General features: G+C 40.6%; 1 protein-coding gene across 2 annotated transcripts in view; it reads left to right on the top strand.

The window, feature by feature from the left end:
- Positions 1-13,468, top strand: part of UNKL (unk like zinc finger) — an 84,663-nt gene extending 71,195 nt beyond the window's left edge. Inside the window, exons 11-15 of one of the 2 annotated variants that reach the window (XM_069734295.1) lie at positions 1,922-2,014; positions 3,275-3,502; positions 6,842-7,044; positions 7,703-7,960; positions 12,682-13,468. In XM_069734295.1, the coding sequence (XP_069590396.1) occupies positions 1,922-2,014; positions 3,275-3,502; positions 6,842-7,044; positions 7,703-7,960; positions 12,682-12,837 (938 nt within the window). In that variant the 3' untranslated portion in view covers positions 12,838-13,468. The remainder of the gene's footprint in view (positions 1-1,921; positions 2,015-3,274; positions 3,503-6,841; positions 7,045-7,702; positions 7,961-12,681) is intronic. The other variant, XM_069734296.1, reaches the window with a different exon arrangement.
- Positions 13,469-15,725: the final 2,257 nt, after the last annotated feature.

Below are 15,725 nucleotides of genomic sequence, written 5' to 3' on the forward strand. Positions count from 1 at the left end.
GTCCACTGCATCCTGATAGTGCATTTGTTTAGAGGCCTTGGCAGGTAAGAAGCTCTGCCTTGTTTTGCTGTTTTTTTTCTATTTTTTGGAGGATCTCTGAATCCTCTTCTTGTGCTCTTGCTGCCATGGAGTAGTGGTTGCAGAGCTGAGTAAAACGTTTTTATTTTTTCAATTTCTTCATTCCACTGCAGGGATATTTGTAAAGTTTAGGTTATAATTTATGTTAAAGAATGGCTCCCATTCAAAAATAGTATAGGTGTATTAATATATTCACCAATCGCCATCTTTCCCAGTTTTCAGCGTTGTTCTTCTCTTCTGCGTTGTGACTGAAGCTTTGACTCTCTGAATCGCACTGAGGTTTGTGTGACCTGGAAGTCGCTTTTACAGTGTAAGTCTATGGAGTGTCAGAACAAGGCCCCATAGACTAGGTCTATCAAAGCGGCTTCCGTCTCACACACAAACTTCCATGTGAGCCACCGTTCCTTTAAGTTCTCCTGCATTAGATTGGTCAATCATAAGCAGGCAGCAACACACGGGGAGAAAAGGACACACCTTGCTCTTACTGATTTCTGCAAAAACAGAACGGAGTTATGTATCATTACACACACTTCCAGATCTCATAGTGCTGTCAGCTCTGACTCTTCCCCCACACTGACTGCCAGATCTGGAAGTGTTTGTAATGATACAGAAGCTGTATCTCGACACAGTTGCTACAGAGATCAGTGAGGAGAGGAGGGCGGGGGTTTTTTTCCTCCCTTTTTCATCCTCTGCATTAGGCTGCTTCTTATGTTTTGTCAACCTCACCCAGGGGAAGACGTACTTGCCCCCAGAGACAAATCTCTGGTAACGCTTTAATGGGGTATCTTCTCCAGTTGGTGCTGCTACATTGATTCTGGACAGTTTTTTTCTTTTCCTTCTGTACCTCTCTGTTCCAAAGTTATCCCGGTAATGGCGAGCGCCTAATATACAAATTTACCCTTAAACTTCTTTGTGGGTGTTTGCTCTTTCTCCTCTACAATTAAAACATGGTCTTGTCCTACAGGAGAAAATGCAAACGCCCACAGAGAAGGTCTCATCGCCTGTAATCCAGGTGGGTCTGGTGCCCCAATATCGGGAAGGAACATGATGACTAAGGAGTGAGAATTCCCTGAGCCAGGCTGCAGCTGTGACCTCGGTGGGCGTTTTCTTTTTGCCCCTTACGACCAATGTTTCGCCAAACTCCAGTCCTCATCGCCCCTTACAGGTCATGTTTTCAGGATTTCCGTAATATTGCACATGCAAGAGAATTTTTGATGAATTGATGATACGAATACTAAGAGAATCCTGAAAATATGACTGGTTGGGGGCCAGGAGGACACGAGTTGGGGAAACACTGCTCACGACACTTGAAAGTCAAAACACGGACACGTCCGAGAGGGGAAAGGGAAAACACCCACCGAGAAGTTGGGGTGTACTCCCAGTTGGTTGGAGGGAAGCCTTTTCATACTGGGCGCTCTTGATTACTGGGGGGCATAACTTTATAATGGAGGGGCACAGACGGAAAAGAAAACCTGTTCCAGAATCGGTGGAGCAGAACCAATTGGAGGAGATAATCCAGAGAAAAGACCTCTGTACAATAAAGCTGCCAAGCCATGCAAATGTGTTGGTTTGTGTGCCCTAGGTTCTCCACTCCTCTGAGGACACGTGATCGTGGGTGTCCGATCGTAGTCTTAGCCAGTTTCTTCTAGGGCTACTTCCGGTGGAGAATATTTTCAGTCGCCATGTCCATGTGACATTTAATTACATTTCCATTGATTATAACAAGACACACATTTTTTTGTTCTTATAGTTGTGTATGCCGTTTACTTATGTGCCGCAGCCTTATTTTTGTGCTTCAGGTGCTGAATGTAAAGTGACTGGTAACGTGATTCTCTATTTTCAGGTTCTGCCCTAGATCTTCATTTTAGCAATATTAGTGTTGCATCTTTAGACAAAGAATTAGAAGACTGTGAGAACAGCGACCTGGGCTTATCAAGTAAGAACCGGGCACTGGGAAGTCGTCATTGATAGTCCCATAGTGTGGAAATGGTTATGATGATAATTATGTATATTCTCTGTCGTGGTACCTATCCATTATTTTATCATATTTTATTAAAGCATGAGGTGTTTGCATCTGTGCCACATTTATTAAATCCAGCTGTTCTTAAACCACACTATTGGGAGATTGATATCTGCTGATGACGTGGATGATTTTACTTTCTTTAGTGTTCTGCTCAACTTTTAAGGTGTAACTGATTTCATACAAAAACCATAGACAGGCCCCACAAAAAGTTAAAATTGCTTTTGGTGCACGTCAGCCTAATATGTCCAGGAACTGTCCCAATTCTTGTACTCTGTAATTTGGCATTAGAGATGGGCAGATCGATTTGTGGGACTGTGGTCCATTGGCAGGTTGGTTGACTCTGCCTGCCGGATGGGGGCTCTTAGCTTCCAGGATCCCCGGTGCGGCTGGTGATTAACTGGGCTGTCACAACATCATCACTGTGGCGTCACGCACATATGATGTCGTATCAACCCAGATAATGAGAGCAGCATCAAAGAGGCCAAGGCCGGCCCACGCCCTCCTTTGGAGAGGCCACAGCCGGCCCCATGCCCTCCTGTGGAGAGGCCACAGCTGGCCCCACGCCCTCCTGTGGAGAGGCCACGGCCGGCCCCCCACCCTCCTGTGGGGAGGCCACGGCTGCCCGCCCTCCTGTGGAGAGGCCACAGCTGGCCCCACGCCCTCCTGTGGAGAGGCCACGGCCGGCCCCCCACCCTCCTGTGGGGAGGCCACGGCTGCCCGCCCTCCTGTGGAGAGGCTATGGCTGCCCCCCGCCCTCCTGTGGAGAGGCCACGGCTGGCCCCCCGCCCTCCTGTGGAGAGGCCACGGCTGGCCTCCCGCCCTCCTGTGGAGAGGCCACGGCTGGCCCCCCGCCCTCCTTTGGAGAGGCCACGGCCGGCCCCCCGCCCTCTTGTGGAGAGGCCACGGCTGGCGCCCGTCTCCTGTAGCATATTATCTATCAAGTTCAGGTGGCTGAGCACTGAGCATTTAAAAAAATTATATTGAATGAAGAAAACATGGATGGCTTCTTCTTCCAGAGATGGCACTGCATCGGTCAACTTTGTACACTTCAGTATAGTCCAGTTGCAATACCGGAAACAGGCTTCGAATAGGTGTGGCGCTGATTCTGGACGAAAGTAGCTGTGCAACAAATGTATTAGAAATTAATTTATGTTTCGCTCTTGTTTTGTTTAGGTCAAAGGTTACTGGGAAGTTCTGCACCAGTGAATATCCCGGGATCTCTTGCTCGATCATCTTCTCTTCACTCTTCTTCTTCGCTTTCCACCTCTCCTCTGAGTTCGCTGTCCCAGTCGCTGTCCCAGTCCTATCTCTCCAGTATGGCTCCCCGCCACCAGCAGACGCCAACACTCAAGTCAGAGCACAACGCCTTAGGCACCTCAACATCCTCACACAACTCTTTAGGTAAAGTGCTAAAAATGTCCGCACAATAGGTAGTTATAGGGGTTGTCCGCTTTCCGAAAACGTTCCTTCACAGGCAGCAATAGCTATAAACTGAAAACCACCGAGTATTACTTGGCTTCCTCAGTCACAGCGCTGGCTGTCCACCGCTACCCTGGGCTCTTGTTTGTCTACAGCGCTGACGTGATCGGTGAGCTCAGCAGCTCTTGCCATCTACGCAGACAGATCCTCTGAGCTCACCAGCTGCAGCCATTTTTGTTTTGCAAGCCTTTGTATTGGTGCCGTTCATCACTTTTTAAAATATATTTTATTTATTTTTGGGTGGGATGTGACTTAACTTAATTGTTTTCATCTTTTTAGGAGGCTTGGACCTGGGATCGTTTGATCCATTGTCCTATACAGTGGCTTGCCAAAGTATTCACCCCCTTGGTTTTTTACCTGTTTTGTTACACTACAACCTGTGTTTTAAGTATTTTTGTTATCTGATTTGTGTGATGCATCAGCACTAAATAGTCTAAGTTGGTGATGTAAGAACAATATAGGCATAAATTAAATTTGTGGGATCAAATAAATAAAAATTGGCATGTGCATATGTATTCACCCCTTTTGCTGTGAAGCCAGTACAAATTTCTGGTTCAAGCAATTGCCTTCATAAGTCCCATGCTCAGTGACAGGACGTCCCTCTGTGTGCAATCTAGTGTCACGTCGCCTGTCAGTATATACACTTTATCTTTTCTGAAAGGCCAGAGAGGCTACAACACCATTAACAAGAGGCTCCACTGACCAAACACCAAGGAGATCTCCAAATAAGTCAGGGACAGAGGTGTTTAGAAGTACAAGTCAGGGTTGGCTTATAAGAAAATATTCCAATCTTTGATGATTCCCAGAGCACCATCATATCCACAATCATCAAATGGAAAGAACATGGTGCCACAACAAACCTGCCAAAAGAGGGCCTCGCAACAAAACTCTCAGCCCGGGCAAGGTGGGCATTTTTCAGAGAGGCAGCACAGAGACCAAAGGTATCGCTGAAGGAGCTGCAGAGTTCCCCAGCAGAGACTGGAGTATCTGTCCATATGACCACAATAAGCCACACACTCCATAAAGCTGGCTTTTATATAAGAGTGGGCAAAAAAAGCGGGTTTGCCCAAAAAATGTGGGAGGCGCCACAAATGTATGGAGTAAGGTGCTGGGATCAGATGAGACCAAAACTGAACTTTTTTTGCAACCAAGGTAAACGCTATGTCTGGTGCCAAACCAACACAGCTCAAGAATATCATCCCCACAGTGAAACATAGTGGTGGCAGCATCATTCTGTGGGGATGTTTTTTGGCAGCAGGGACCTGGAAAATGGTCCTAGTCGAGGGGAAGATGGATGGTGCAAAATACAGGGATTTTCTTGATCAAAACCTATTTGTCCATCAGTGATTTGAGACTGGAATGGATGTTCACCTTCCAACAAGACAATGACCCAAATCGTACTGCTAAAGCAACACTCGGGCGGTTTAAGCGAAAACATGTAAATGTTTTGGAGCAGCCTAGTCAAAGCACAGATCTTAATCCAACTGAGAATCTGTGGTCAGAGTTGAAGATTGCTGTTCACCTGAGGAAACCATCTAACTTGAAGGAGCTGAAGCAGTGTTGCCTTTAGGAATGGACAAAAATCCCAGTGGCCAGATGTGGAAACCTCAGAGACTTATCCCAAGCGACTTTCAGCTGTAATTGCCTTTAAAAGGAGGCTCCACAAAGTACTGACTTTAGGGGGTGAATAGTTATGCACAATTAGGTTTTCAGTTTTATCCTATTTTGTTATTTGCTTCACAAAAAAAGCAAAAAATTGTTCACGGTTGTAGGAATGTTCTTTACATGACCTGATGTAAACGCGCAAAAAAAACCAAACAATGAAATTCCAGTGGTGGAAAGTGGTGCTGTGCATAGTCTGTATATGCAGAATAAGAGCAGAAGCGGAGAGTGACAGCCAGGATACAGGGCAGAAGTGGTGCTGTGCATAGTCTGTATATACAGAATAAGAGCAGAAGCGGAGAGTGACAGCCAGGATACAGGGCAGAAATGGTGCTGTGCATAGTCTATATACACAGAATAAGAGCAGAAGCGGAGAGTGACAGCCAGGATACAGGGCAGAAGTGGTGCTGTGCATAGTCTATATATACAGAATAAGAGCAGAAGCGGAGAGTGAAAGCCAGGATACAGGGCAGAAATGGTGCTGTGCATAGTCTGTATATGCACAATAAGAGCAGAAGCGGAGAGCGACAGCCAGGATACAGGACAGAAATGGTGCTGTGCATAGTCTATATATACAGAATAAGAGCAGAAGCGGAGAGTGACAGCCAGGATACAGAGCAGAAGTGGTGCTGTGCATAGTCTGTATATGAACAATAAGAGCAGAAGCGGAGAGTGAAAGCCAGGATACAGGGCAGAAATGGTGCTGTGCATAGTCTGTATATGCACAATAAGAGCAGAAGCGGAGAGTGACAGCCAGGATACAGAGCAGAAGTGGTGCTGTGCATAGTCTGTATATGAACAATAAGAGCAGAAGCGGAGAGTGACAGCCAGGATACAGGGCAGAAGTGGTTCTGTGCATAGTCTATATATACAGAATAAGAGCAGAAGCGGAGAGTGACAGCCAGGATACAGGGCAGAAGTGGTGCTGTGCATAGTCTGTATATGCACAATAAGAGCAGAAGCGGAGAGTGACAGCCAGGATACAGGACAGAAGTGGTGCTGTGCATAGTCTATATATACAGAATAAGAGCAGAAGCGGAGAGTGACAGCCAGCGTACAGGACAGAAATGGTGCTGTGCATAGTCTATCTGTCATGACTTTCAGACTCAGGAGGAGGTGGAGTAACTCCCACACAGTCGCTCACCCACCTTGAGGCACTAATGCTTCTAGATGGTCATAGATGGTGAGCAGCCACCTCAGGAGTTTGAAGATGCTGGAGCTCCTCCAAGCCTTCCCTCTCTGGGTCTGTGGCTAGGTTTTTACAGTGCTGGTCTGGCCATTGTAACCTATGGGCGCCACACTGATCACAACCATTTAAATGCTGCTGCCAAAGATTGACCATCACGTCACCATGGTTAAACAGCAGCGATCAGACCTGGCTCCTTTCGCTGCTGTTAGAGGTGGGTTGAATCTGAATAGTAAAAATGTGGCCACAGCAGGAAAGGTGTGAGGGAATCTTCAGTAACTATTCTGCTCTTGCCACATCCAAATTTGACGCCTTTATTCATTGAACTTATGGGATGGTCTCGGCCTTGCTAAAAGATGATGTGATATTGCAGGCTGCCTCCAATTTTTTCTTTTTTTTTTTTTTCCCCCTAGGTTTGAATGGAGTGACTGGCAGTATTTGGGACTTTGTTAGTGGGAGTTTCTCACCCAGTCCCTCACCAGTATTTAGTAGTGGTACTACCAGTTCCACCAGTACCAATTCAAATGGTAGTGAGCTGTCCCGCGTAAGGAGGGAGCTCGACGACGCCAAGAGAAAAATAAAAAGATGGGAAGACTCCTGGCAACAGGTGAAACAGGTGAGAACTGTAAAGTTCAGAATTTCTTTTGGGGGCGTACATTACAATATATGGCACTTAGAATGGGACAGTACTGGATGAAATAATAGTCCTCTCTCCTGACCAAAATGTAAGTGGCCATGTGTACGGTTGAAGGGAATGTATGATCAGAAAATGACCTAGTGTTTAATTTTTACACTAGCCACTGAGGCTTTCGGGAATAGTTTTCAGCAGCTTCATTATCATCCCTGGCAGGATTACAATGGCAAGTAGCAACTGTATACAGGGCTCGTGAAACAGGATCCAACAGGGAAAATAGGCGATGTCACAGTTCCCTTTACTTTTCCTCCCTTTATATTGACATTTTGCACACGCTCATTAGATGCGTCAGTGTAAAAAAAAAAAAAATCTGAATCTGTTCATTGCTGCTAATGTATATGTGAATTAAAAAAACAAAAAAGTTTTTTTTTATTTTTAAATGACATTTCATTTAAAGGGGTTGACCATTTGAAAATAAACATTGTGTTGGCTCAGGGTGTCTGTGGCTTTTACAATGATCTGACAACTCCATTTAATAATGTATGATTTTGGCAATCACTCTGTATTCAGTGGTTCAGTTTTATGTAGCTGTGACATGAATGCGGAATAATGATGATAACTTTACTTGCTTATTCTCAAGGCTTGTGACGCATGGCAAAAAGAAGCCCAAGAAGCAAAGGAGCGCGCCAAGGCAGCAGATGCAGAGCGACAAGTAGCACTTATACAGAAGGAAGAGGCGGAGGGCAAACTCAAAAAGCTTCAAGAAGAGTTTGATGTCTTGCGGCTGTCGCCACAGTTTTCCATGCCGAGAAAATATGGCGACGTAGAGAAACTTCCTTTACCAAAGCTACATTCTCTGAAAAGTCAGCTCTGTTCTGACTTGGAAACAATAGATGGGGTGAGTAGGAGTATGCACGCTTCATAATACAATAGATGGGGGGAGTAGGAGAATGCAAGCTTCATAATACAATAGATGGGGGGAGTATGAGAATACAAGCTTCATAATACAATAGATGGGGGGAGTAGGAGTATGCAAGCTTCATAATACAATAGATGGGGGAGTAGGAGAATGCAAGCTTCATAATACAATAGAATGGGGTGAGTAGGAGAATACAAGCTTCATAATACAATAGATGGGGGAGTAGGAGAATACAAGCTTCATAATACAATAGATGGGGGAGTAGGAGAATACAAGCTTCATAATACAATAGATGGGGGGAGTAGGAGAATGCAAGCTTCATAATACAATAGATGGGGGAGTAGGAGAATACAAGCTTCATAATACAATAGATGGGGGGAGTAGGAGAATACAAGCTTCATAATACAATAGATGGGCGGAGTAGGAGAATACAAGCTTCATAATACAATAGATGGGGTGAGTAGGAGAATACAAGCTTCATAATACAATAGATGGGGGGAGTAGGAGAATACAAGCTTCATAATACAATAGATGGGGGGAGTAGGAGAATACAAGCTTCATAATACAATAGATGGGGGGAGTAGGAGAATGCAAGCTTCATAATACAATAGAATGGGGGGAGTAGGAGAATACAAGCTTCATAATACAATAGATGGGGGGAGTAGGAGAATACAAGCTTCATAATACAATAGATGGGGGGAGTAGGAGAATACAAGCTTCATAATACAATAGATGGGGGGAGTAGGAGAATGCACGCTTCATAATACAATAGATGGGGGAGTAGGAGAATGCACGCTTCATAATACAATAGATGGGGGGAGTAGGAGAATGGAAGCTTCATAATACAATAGATGGGGGAGTAGGAGAATACAAGCTTCATAATACAATAGATGGGGGAGTAGGAGTATGCAAGCTTCATAATACAATAGATGGGGGGAGTAGGAGAATACAAGCTTCATAATACAATAGATGGGGGGAGTAGGAGAATACAAGCTTCATAATACAATAGATGGGGTGAGTAGGAGAATACAAGCTTCATAATACAATAGATGGGGGGAGTAGGAGAATACAAGCTTCATAATACAATAGATGGGGGAGTAGGAGAATACAAGCTTCATAATACAATAGATGGGGGGAGTAGGAGAATACAAGCTTCATAATACAATAGATGGGGGGAGTAGGAGAATGCAAGCTTCATAATACAATAGATGGGGGGAGTAGGAGAATACAAGCTTCATAATACAATAGATGGGGGGAGTAGGAGAATGCAAGCTTCATAATACAATAGAATGGGGGGAGTAGGAGAATACAAGCTTCATAATACAATAGATGGGGTGAGTAGGAGAATACAAGCTTCATAATACAATAGATGGGGGGAGTAGGAGAATACAAGCTTCATAATACAATAGATGGGGGGAGTAGGAGAATGCAAGCTTCATAATACAATAGATGGGGGGAGTAGGAGAATACAAGCTTCATAATACAATAGATGGGGTGAGTAGGAGAATACAAGCTTCATAATACAATAGATGGGGGGAGTAGGAGAATGCAAGCTTCATAATACAATAGAATGGGGGGAGTAGGAGAATACAAGCTTCATAATACAATAGATGGGGTGAGTAGGAGAATACAAGCTTCATAATACAATAGATGGGGGGAGTAGGAGAATACAAGCTTCATAATACAATAGATGGGGGAGTAGGAGAATACAAGCTTCATAATACAATAGATGGGGGGAGTAGGAGAATGCACGCTTCATAATACAATAGATGGGGGAGTAGGAGAATGCAAGCTTCATAATACAATAGATGGGGGAGTAGGAGAATACAAGCTTCATAGTACAATAGATGGGGGGAGTAGGAGAATACAAGCTTCATAATACAATAGAATGGGGGGAGTAGGAGAATGCAAGCTTCATAATACAATAGATGGGGGGAGTAGGAGAATGCAAGCTTCATAATACAATAGATGGGGGAGTAGGAGAATACAAGCTTCATAATACAATAGATGGGGGGAGTAGGAGAATACAAGCTTCATAATACAATAGATGGGGGGAGTATGAGAATGCAAGCTTCATAATACAATAGATGGGGGGAGTAGGAGAATGCAAGCTTCATAATACAATAGAATGGGGGGAGTAGGAGAATGCAAGCTTCATAATACAATAGAATGGGGTGAGTAGGAGAATACAAGCTTCATAATACAATAGATGGGGGGAGTATGAGAATGCAAGCTTCATAATACAATAGATGGGGGGAGTAGGAGAATGCAAGCTTCATAATACAATAGAATGGGGGGAGTAGGAGAATACAAGCTTCATAATACAATAGATGGGGTGAGTAGGAGAATACAAGCTTCATAATACAATAGATGGGGGGAGTAGGAGAATGCAAGCTTCATAATACAATAGAATGGGGGAGTAGGAGAATACAAGCTTCATAATACAATAGATGGGGGAGTAGGAGAATACAAGCTTCATAATACAATAGATGGGGGAGTAGGAGAATACAAGCTTCATAATACAATAGATGGGGGAGTAGGAGAATACAAGCTTCATAATACAATAGATGGGGGAGTAGGAGTATACAAGCTTCATAATACAATAGAATGGGGGGAGTAGGAGAATGCAAGCTTCATAATACAATAGATGGGGTGAGTAGGAGAATACAAGCTTCATAATACAATAGATGGGGGGAGTAGGAGAATACAAGCTTCATAATACAATAGATGGGGGAGTAGGAGAATACAAGCTTCATAATACAATAGATGGGTGAGTAGGAGAATACAAGCTTCATAATACAATAGATGGGGGAGTAGGAGAATACAAGCTTCATAATACAATAGATGGGGGAGTAGGAGAATGCAAGCTTCATAATACAATAGAATGGGGGGAGTAGGAGAATGCAAGCTTCATAATACAATAGAATGGGGGGAGTAGGAGAATGCAAGCTTCATAATACAATAGAATGGGGGGAGTAGGAGAATGCAAGCTTCATAATACAATAGATGGGGGAGTAGGAGAATGCAAGCTTCATAATACAATAGATGGGGGAGTAGGAGTATACAAGCTTCATAATACAATAGATGGGGGGAGTAGGAGAATGCAAGCTTCATAATACAATAGATGGGGGGAGTAGGAGAATGCAAGCTTCATAATACAATAGATGGGGGGAGTAGGAGAATACAAGCTTCATAATACAATAAATGGGGGGAGTAGGAGAATGCAAGCTTCATAATACAATAGAATGGGGGGAGTAGGAGAATGCAAGCTTCATAATACAATAGATGGGGGGAGTAGGAGTATACAAGCTTCATAATACAATAGATGGGGGGAGTAGGAGAATGCAAGCTTCATAATACAATAGATGGGGGGAGTAGGAGAATGCAAGCTTCATAATACAATAGATGGGCGGAGTAGGAGAATGCAAGCTTCATAATACAATAGATGGGGGGAGTAGGAGAATACAAGCTTCATAATACAATAGATGGGGGGAGTAGGAGAATACAAGCTTCATAATACAATAGATGGGGGAGTAGGAGAATGCAAGCTTCATAATACAATAGATGGGGGGAGTATGAGAATACAAGCTTCATAATACAATAGATGGGGGGAGTATGAGAATACAAGCTTCATAATACAATAGATGGGGGGAGTATGAGAATACAAGCTTCATAATACAATAGATGGGGGGAGTAGGAGAATACAAGCTTCATAATACAATAGATGGGGGGAGTAGGAGAATACAAGCTTCATAATACAATAGATGGGGGGAGTAGGAGAATACAAGCTTCATAATACAATAGAATGGGGGGAGTAGGAGAATACAAGCTTCATAATACAATAGATGGGGGGAGTAGGAGAATGCAAGCTTCATAATACAATAGATGGGGGGAGTAGGAGAATACAAGCTTCATAATACAATAGATGGGGGGAGTAGGAGAATACAAGCTTCGATGGGGTGAGTAGGAGTATGCAAACTTCATAATAAGTCTGCATTGATAGCGAGACTGAGACTGCAAAAAAGTGTGTGTGTATGTGTATATATATATATATATATATATATATATATATATATATATATATATATATATATATATATATATATATATATATATATATATATATATATATATATAATATTTGGAATAGAAGTTGTGAGTCTAGTATCAGCCCTTGTAGCCAGTGTAAAAAATAAAATTTCCCCCAGATTTGCATTTTTTTTTCTTACAAAATATTGAAAACTATATCAAATTTTCCATGTGAACCTGATTTGAACAATAGGCTATGTTGCAGTCACACTTTTCCTATCTTGCGAAGAGGAGTCCTGGTTGTACTTCTCATATAGGTTATGTTGTCCAGTTTTGTGAAAACCACAAGGATTTTATATTGGACTTTTTCACATTTTGATGTGCATGAGGTCTGAATATATTGGGAAATAATTGGTAAACCACAGTACAAAGTAGCGTGAATCTTATGCTAGAATGGTCACGAGATGCTGCGTGTACTGTGCTTGCATTCAGCTGAAAAGGACATTGTCAATTAGCATACTTAAGGACACGCCCACAATTCTGATTGGCTTAGAGTAGCAGTGACTCCCATGGTTATTCTCCCTACTGTTCTTTTCAGTTCAATACCGTACGGTTTTTTTTTTTTTTTTCAGAAACCTTTTTTGCTTAATGCTATTTTCTTCCTCCTCCAGTTGATATTCCAGCTCCACTCTCAGAAGTGCGTTGTATGTCGTGAAAATGACCGGAGTATAGTCCTGCAGCCCTGCCAGCATTACGTCTTATGTGAACTGTGCGCATCTAGCAAACCGGAATGTCCTTACTGTAAGACCAAAAGAATGAAATGGTGACGGGCCTTCCGAATCGGCGGTTTCTAAACCTATCCACCTGCAACGTGTAATCGGACGAAGTAACGCGTTATGTGTTTTAGCATTTGATATATCAGTTAGAAATAACTCCAAAGTTCTAAGAAATGTATTCAAAGTGTATCTTGTACCAGTAATAGACTGATCTCTACCCACAAGAGGCACCAGGGATGATTGGAAGAATTGCTAATCGTAGGGATGGAGGAAATCGTGTGTGGTTTCCTGTTGCTTTTTGGCATGCAGAATGAATTCTGAGACTAGCCGAGGGCGAATCCAATGCTGATTATACCCTTTAATTAAATCAAACCGGACTTTATCCAGAAATCTTCACAAGGCAGCTGACCAGACATATCAGTTAAAGCTAACTCGGGAAGGGGGGGGGGGGATGATCTTTTGACTATTTTTCTCAAAAGGTCCAAAAACACCAAAAAAAAAAAAGGCCCTCAAGATAGAACACGATGTGAATTTTTACCCTTCCTCGATCATTTTATTTCCCTTTTTAGTGTGAATGCGGTAAAAGTCAATGCGGATGGGGGACGCGGCCGTTATCTTTACACTCGGTCTGTTCTGGATTGCTTGCCCTTTTATATATAGAAAAAAAAATGCAATTTTATTTAAAAAAAATAAATTAATTAAAATAATCCAGTTTATTGGAAAAGTCTGTGAGCTCCAACAGGGGGCAAACAATACTTTAATGCAGCTTAGGGTTTAACTAATTGTGAACCCCTTTGAGGTTCTAAAAAAAAAAATAATAATAATTAAATAAAATGTGTATATTTATATAAATATATATATATATTGGTGCTTCATGTGACGGCATTGTTGAACATACAACTTGTGAGCTTGGAATCAGTCTAGCACTATTTTTACTAGGTTATTTTGAAGAAGTTTAATTCTTGTAAAAGCACTTTGTTAACCAGGGATTACGTTTAGAGGTTATTATATAAATTGCTTTAAGCTGCTTTGTAGAATTTTTTTTTTTTATATATATAAATATGCGATAACATTGAGCTTTTTTTTTTATTTCTCGTGTGTACTGTGAACTGAAAAGGAAATATTTCACGTCAGTTTATTACTGTTAAAAGAAAACCAGTGTAGTAAATTTATTGTTTTTTTTCTTATGCTGAATTTAGTACTTTTCTGAAATGAACAATACTGAGTAGTGAACAGTATATAGCTTAGGATTTTTACTGTTTTCAGGTAAGTGCAAACTAATAGTATTTATAATTATAACCAGCAAACGGACGGATCAGAAGAAGGCACATATTTTACAGTTGTCATAAGCATTTAGAAAATCATTCTATTGAAGGAACCATTTTATTCTTAATTTTTTTTTTTTACAGATTTATCGCAATTTTATTGACTTTTCTTTTTTTTTTCAAATTTTTTGGTTTTGTTTCATAATTGTGTATCAATCTTTAACCTCATGATATCATTCATTTTATAAGCTTTTTAGAGATGTGAAATGAGGTCACATAGCCACTTTTATCAAGTGCCTATACCTTACAGCAGCTAGACGGGGGAAAAAAAATGTAGTTCATTTTTCATGTGTTTTGCAAACTTTTTCTTTTTTATCTCCTTTTTAGACCTTTTCTTTGTTCTGGGGATGCTTGAATAATTGGGAATTTTAAAGTAAATTTTGCTCGTTAACTTATTCCTAAAACTAGACCAGAAATCAAAAAAATAAACAGACGAGAAACAGTAAAACTGGGACGTAGATATTGATCTCCGCATCGGTGCTCTTCTGAATTTCTGTAATCCTGGAACCCCTCCCCCCTCCTCTTTTTACCATTTTTCTATTTCTGCTGTCAAGAAAATTAAAAATGACCTGGTACCATATCTAGAATAAAAGGGGAATTTTTTGTTAAACTTTAACTGATGTTTTGTTCTTTTTTTTTTTTACAGTTGTTAAAAGATATAGAACTAAAATATATAGTCGTAAAATAAATAAATATACTAAATTTCATCCTATAGAATCACCAAATATGCATGACTTACTGGGTCTTAAAAATATTATATATATATATATATATATATATATATATATATATATATATATATATATATATATATATAATGTACAGCTAGCCCACCTCCATACCTCATGCTGGCTCTAACAGCGTTGGTACTGTTTTCTAGTAGCTTAAGCCAATATCCATACATGTTAATATATATATATATATATATATATATATGTATATATATATATATATATATATATATATATATATACACTATATATATATAATGTGTATATATATATATACCATATATATATATATACCATATGTGTGTGTGTGTGTATATATATATATATATATATATATATATATATATATATATATATATATATATATATATATATATATATATATATATATATATAATTTTTTTTTTTTTATTATGACTGCAATGTATTTGTTCGTATGAAATAAGCTAGGTGTGGCTGTGGGAGGATGTGTAAAAGAAGATAAATACTTTTTTTTTGTAGACTTTTTGAGTAGAGCTGTAAAAATTTCATCAGTTAAAGTTTCATGACTCCTTTTAAAACTAGTAAAATTCAAATTTGTAATTTTTTTTCAAATTATTAGTACTTTTTTTTTTTTTTTTTGGCTTTTACTTGGGATTGATGATTTGGAAAATGCACTTCAGGACTATATAAAATACTGTATTATAACACTGTATGTACAATTTATCGAATGAGCTGTTTTTGTATGTAATACGAGCTGTGCTTTTTTTTTTTTTCTTTTTTTTTCCTCCTGTTGAAAAAAAATTGAAACAAAAAAAAGTAAAAAAAAAAAAAGTAACACAAATCCTAAATTGTAAATGACCAACTACTGTGTTGCATTATGTATGTATTTCAGCTATCACAT

This window comes from Ranitomeya imitator, chromosome 7 (genome assembly GCF_032444005.1).
Source record: "Ranitomeya imitator isolate aRanImi1 chromosome 7, aRanImi1.pri, whole genome shotgun sequence".
Taxonomy (NCBI): domain Eukaryota; kingdom Metazoa; phylum Chordata; class Amphibia; order Anura; family Dendrobatidae; genus Ranitomeya; species Ranitomeya imitator.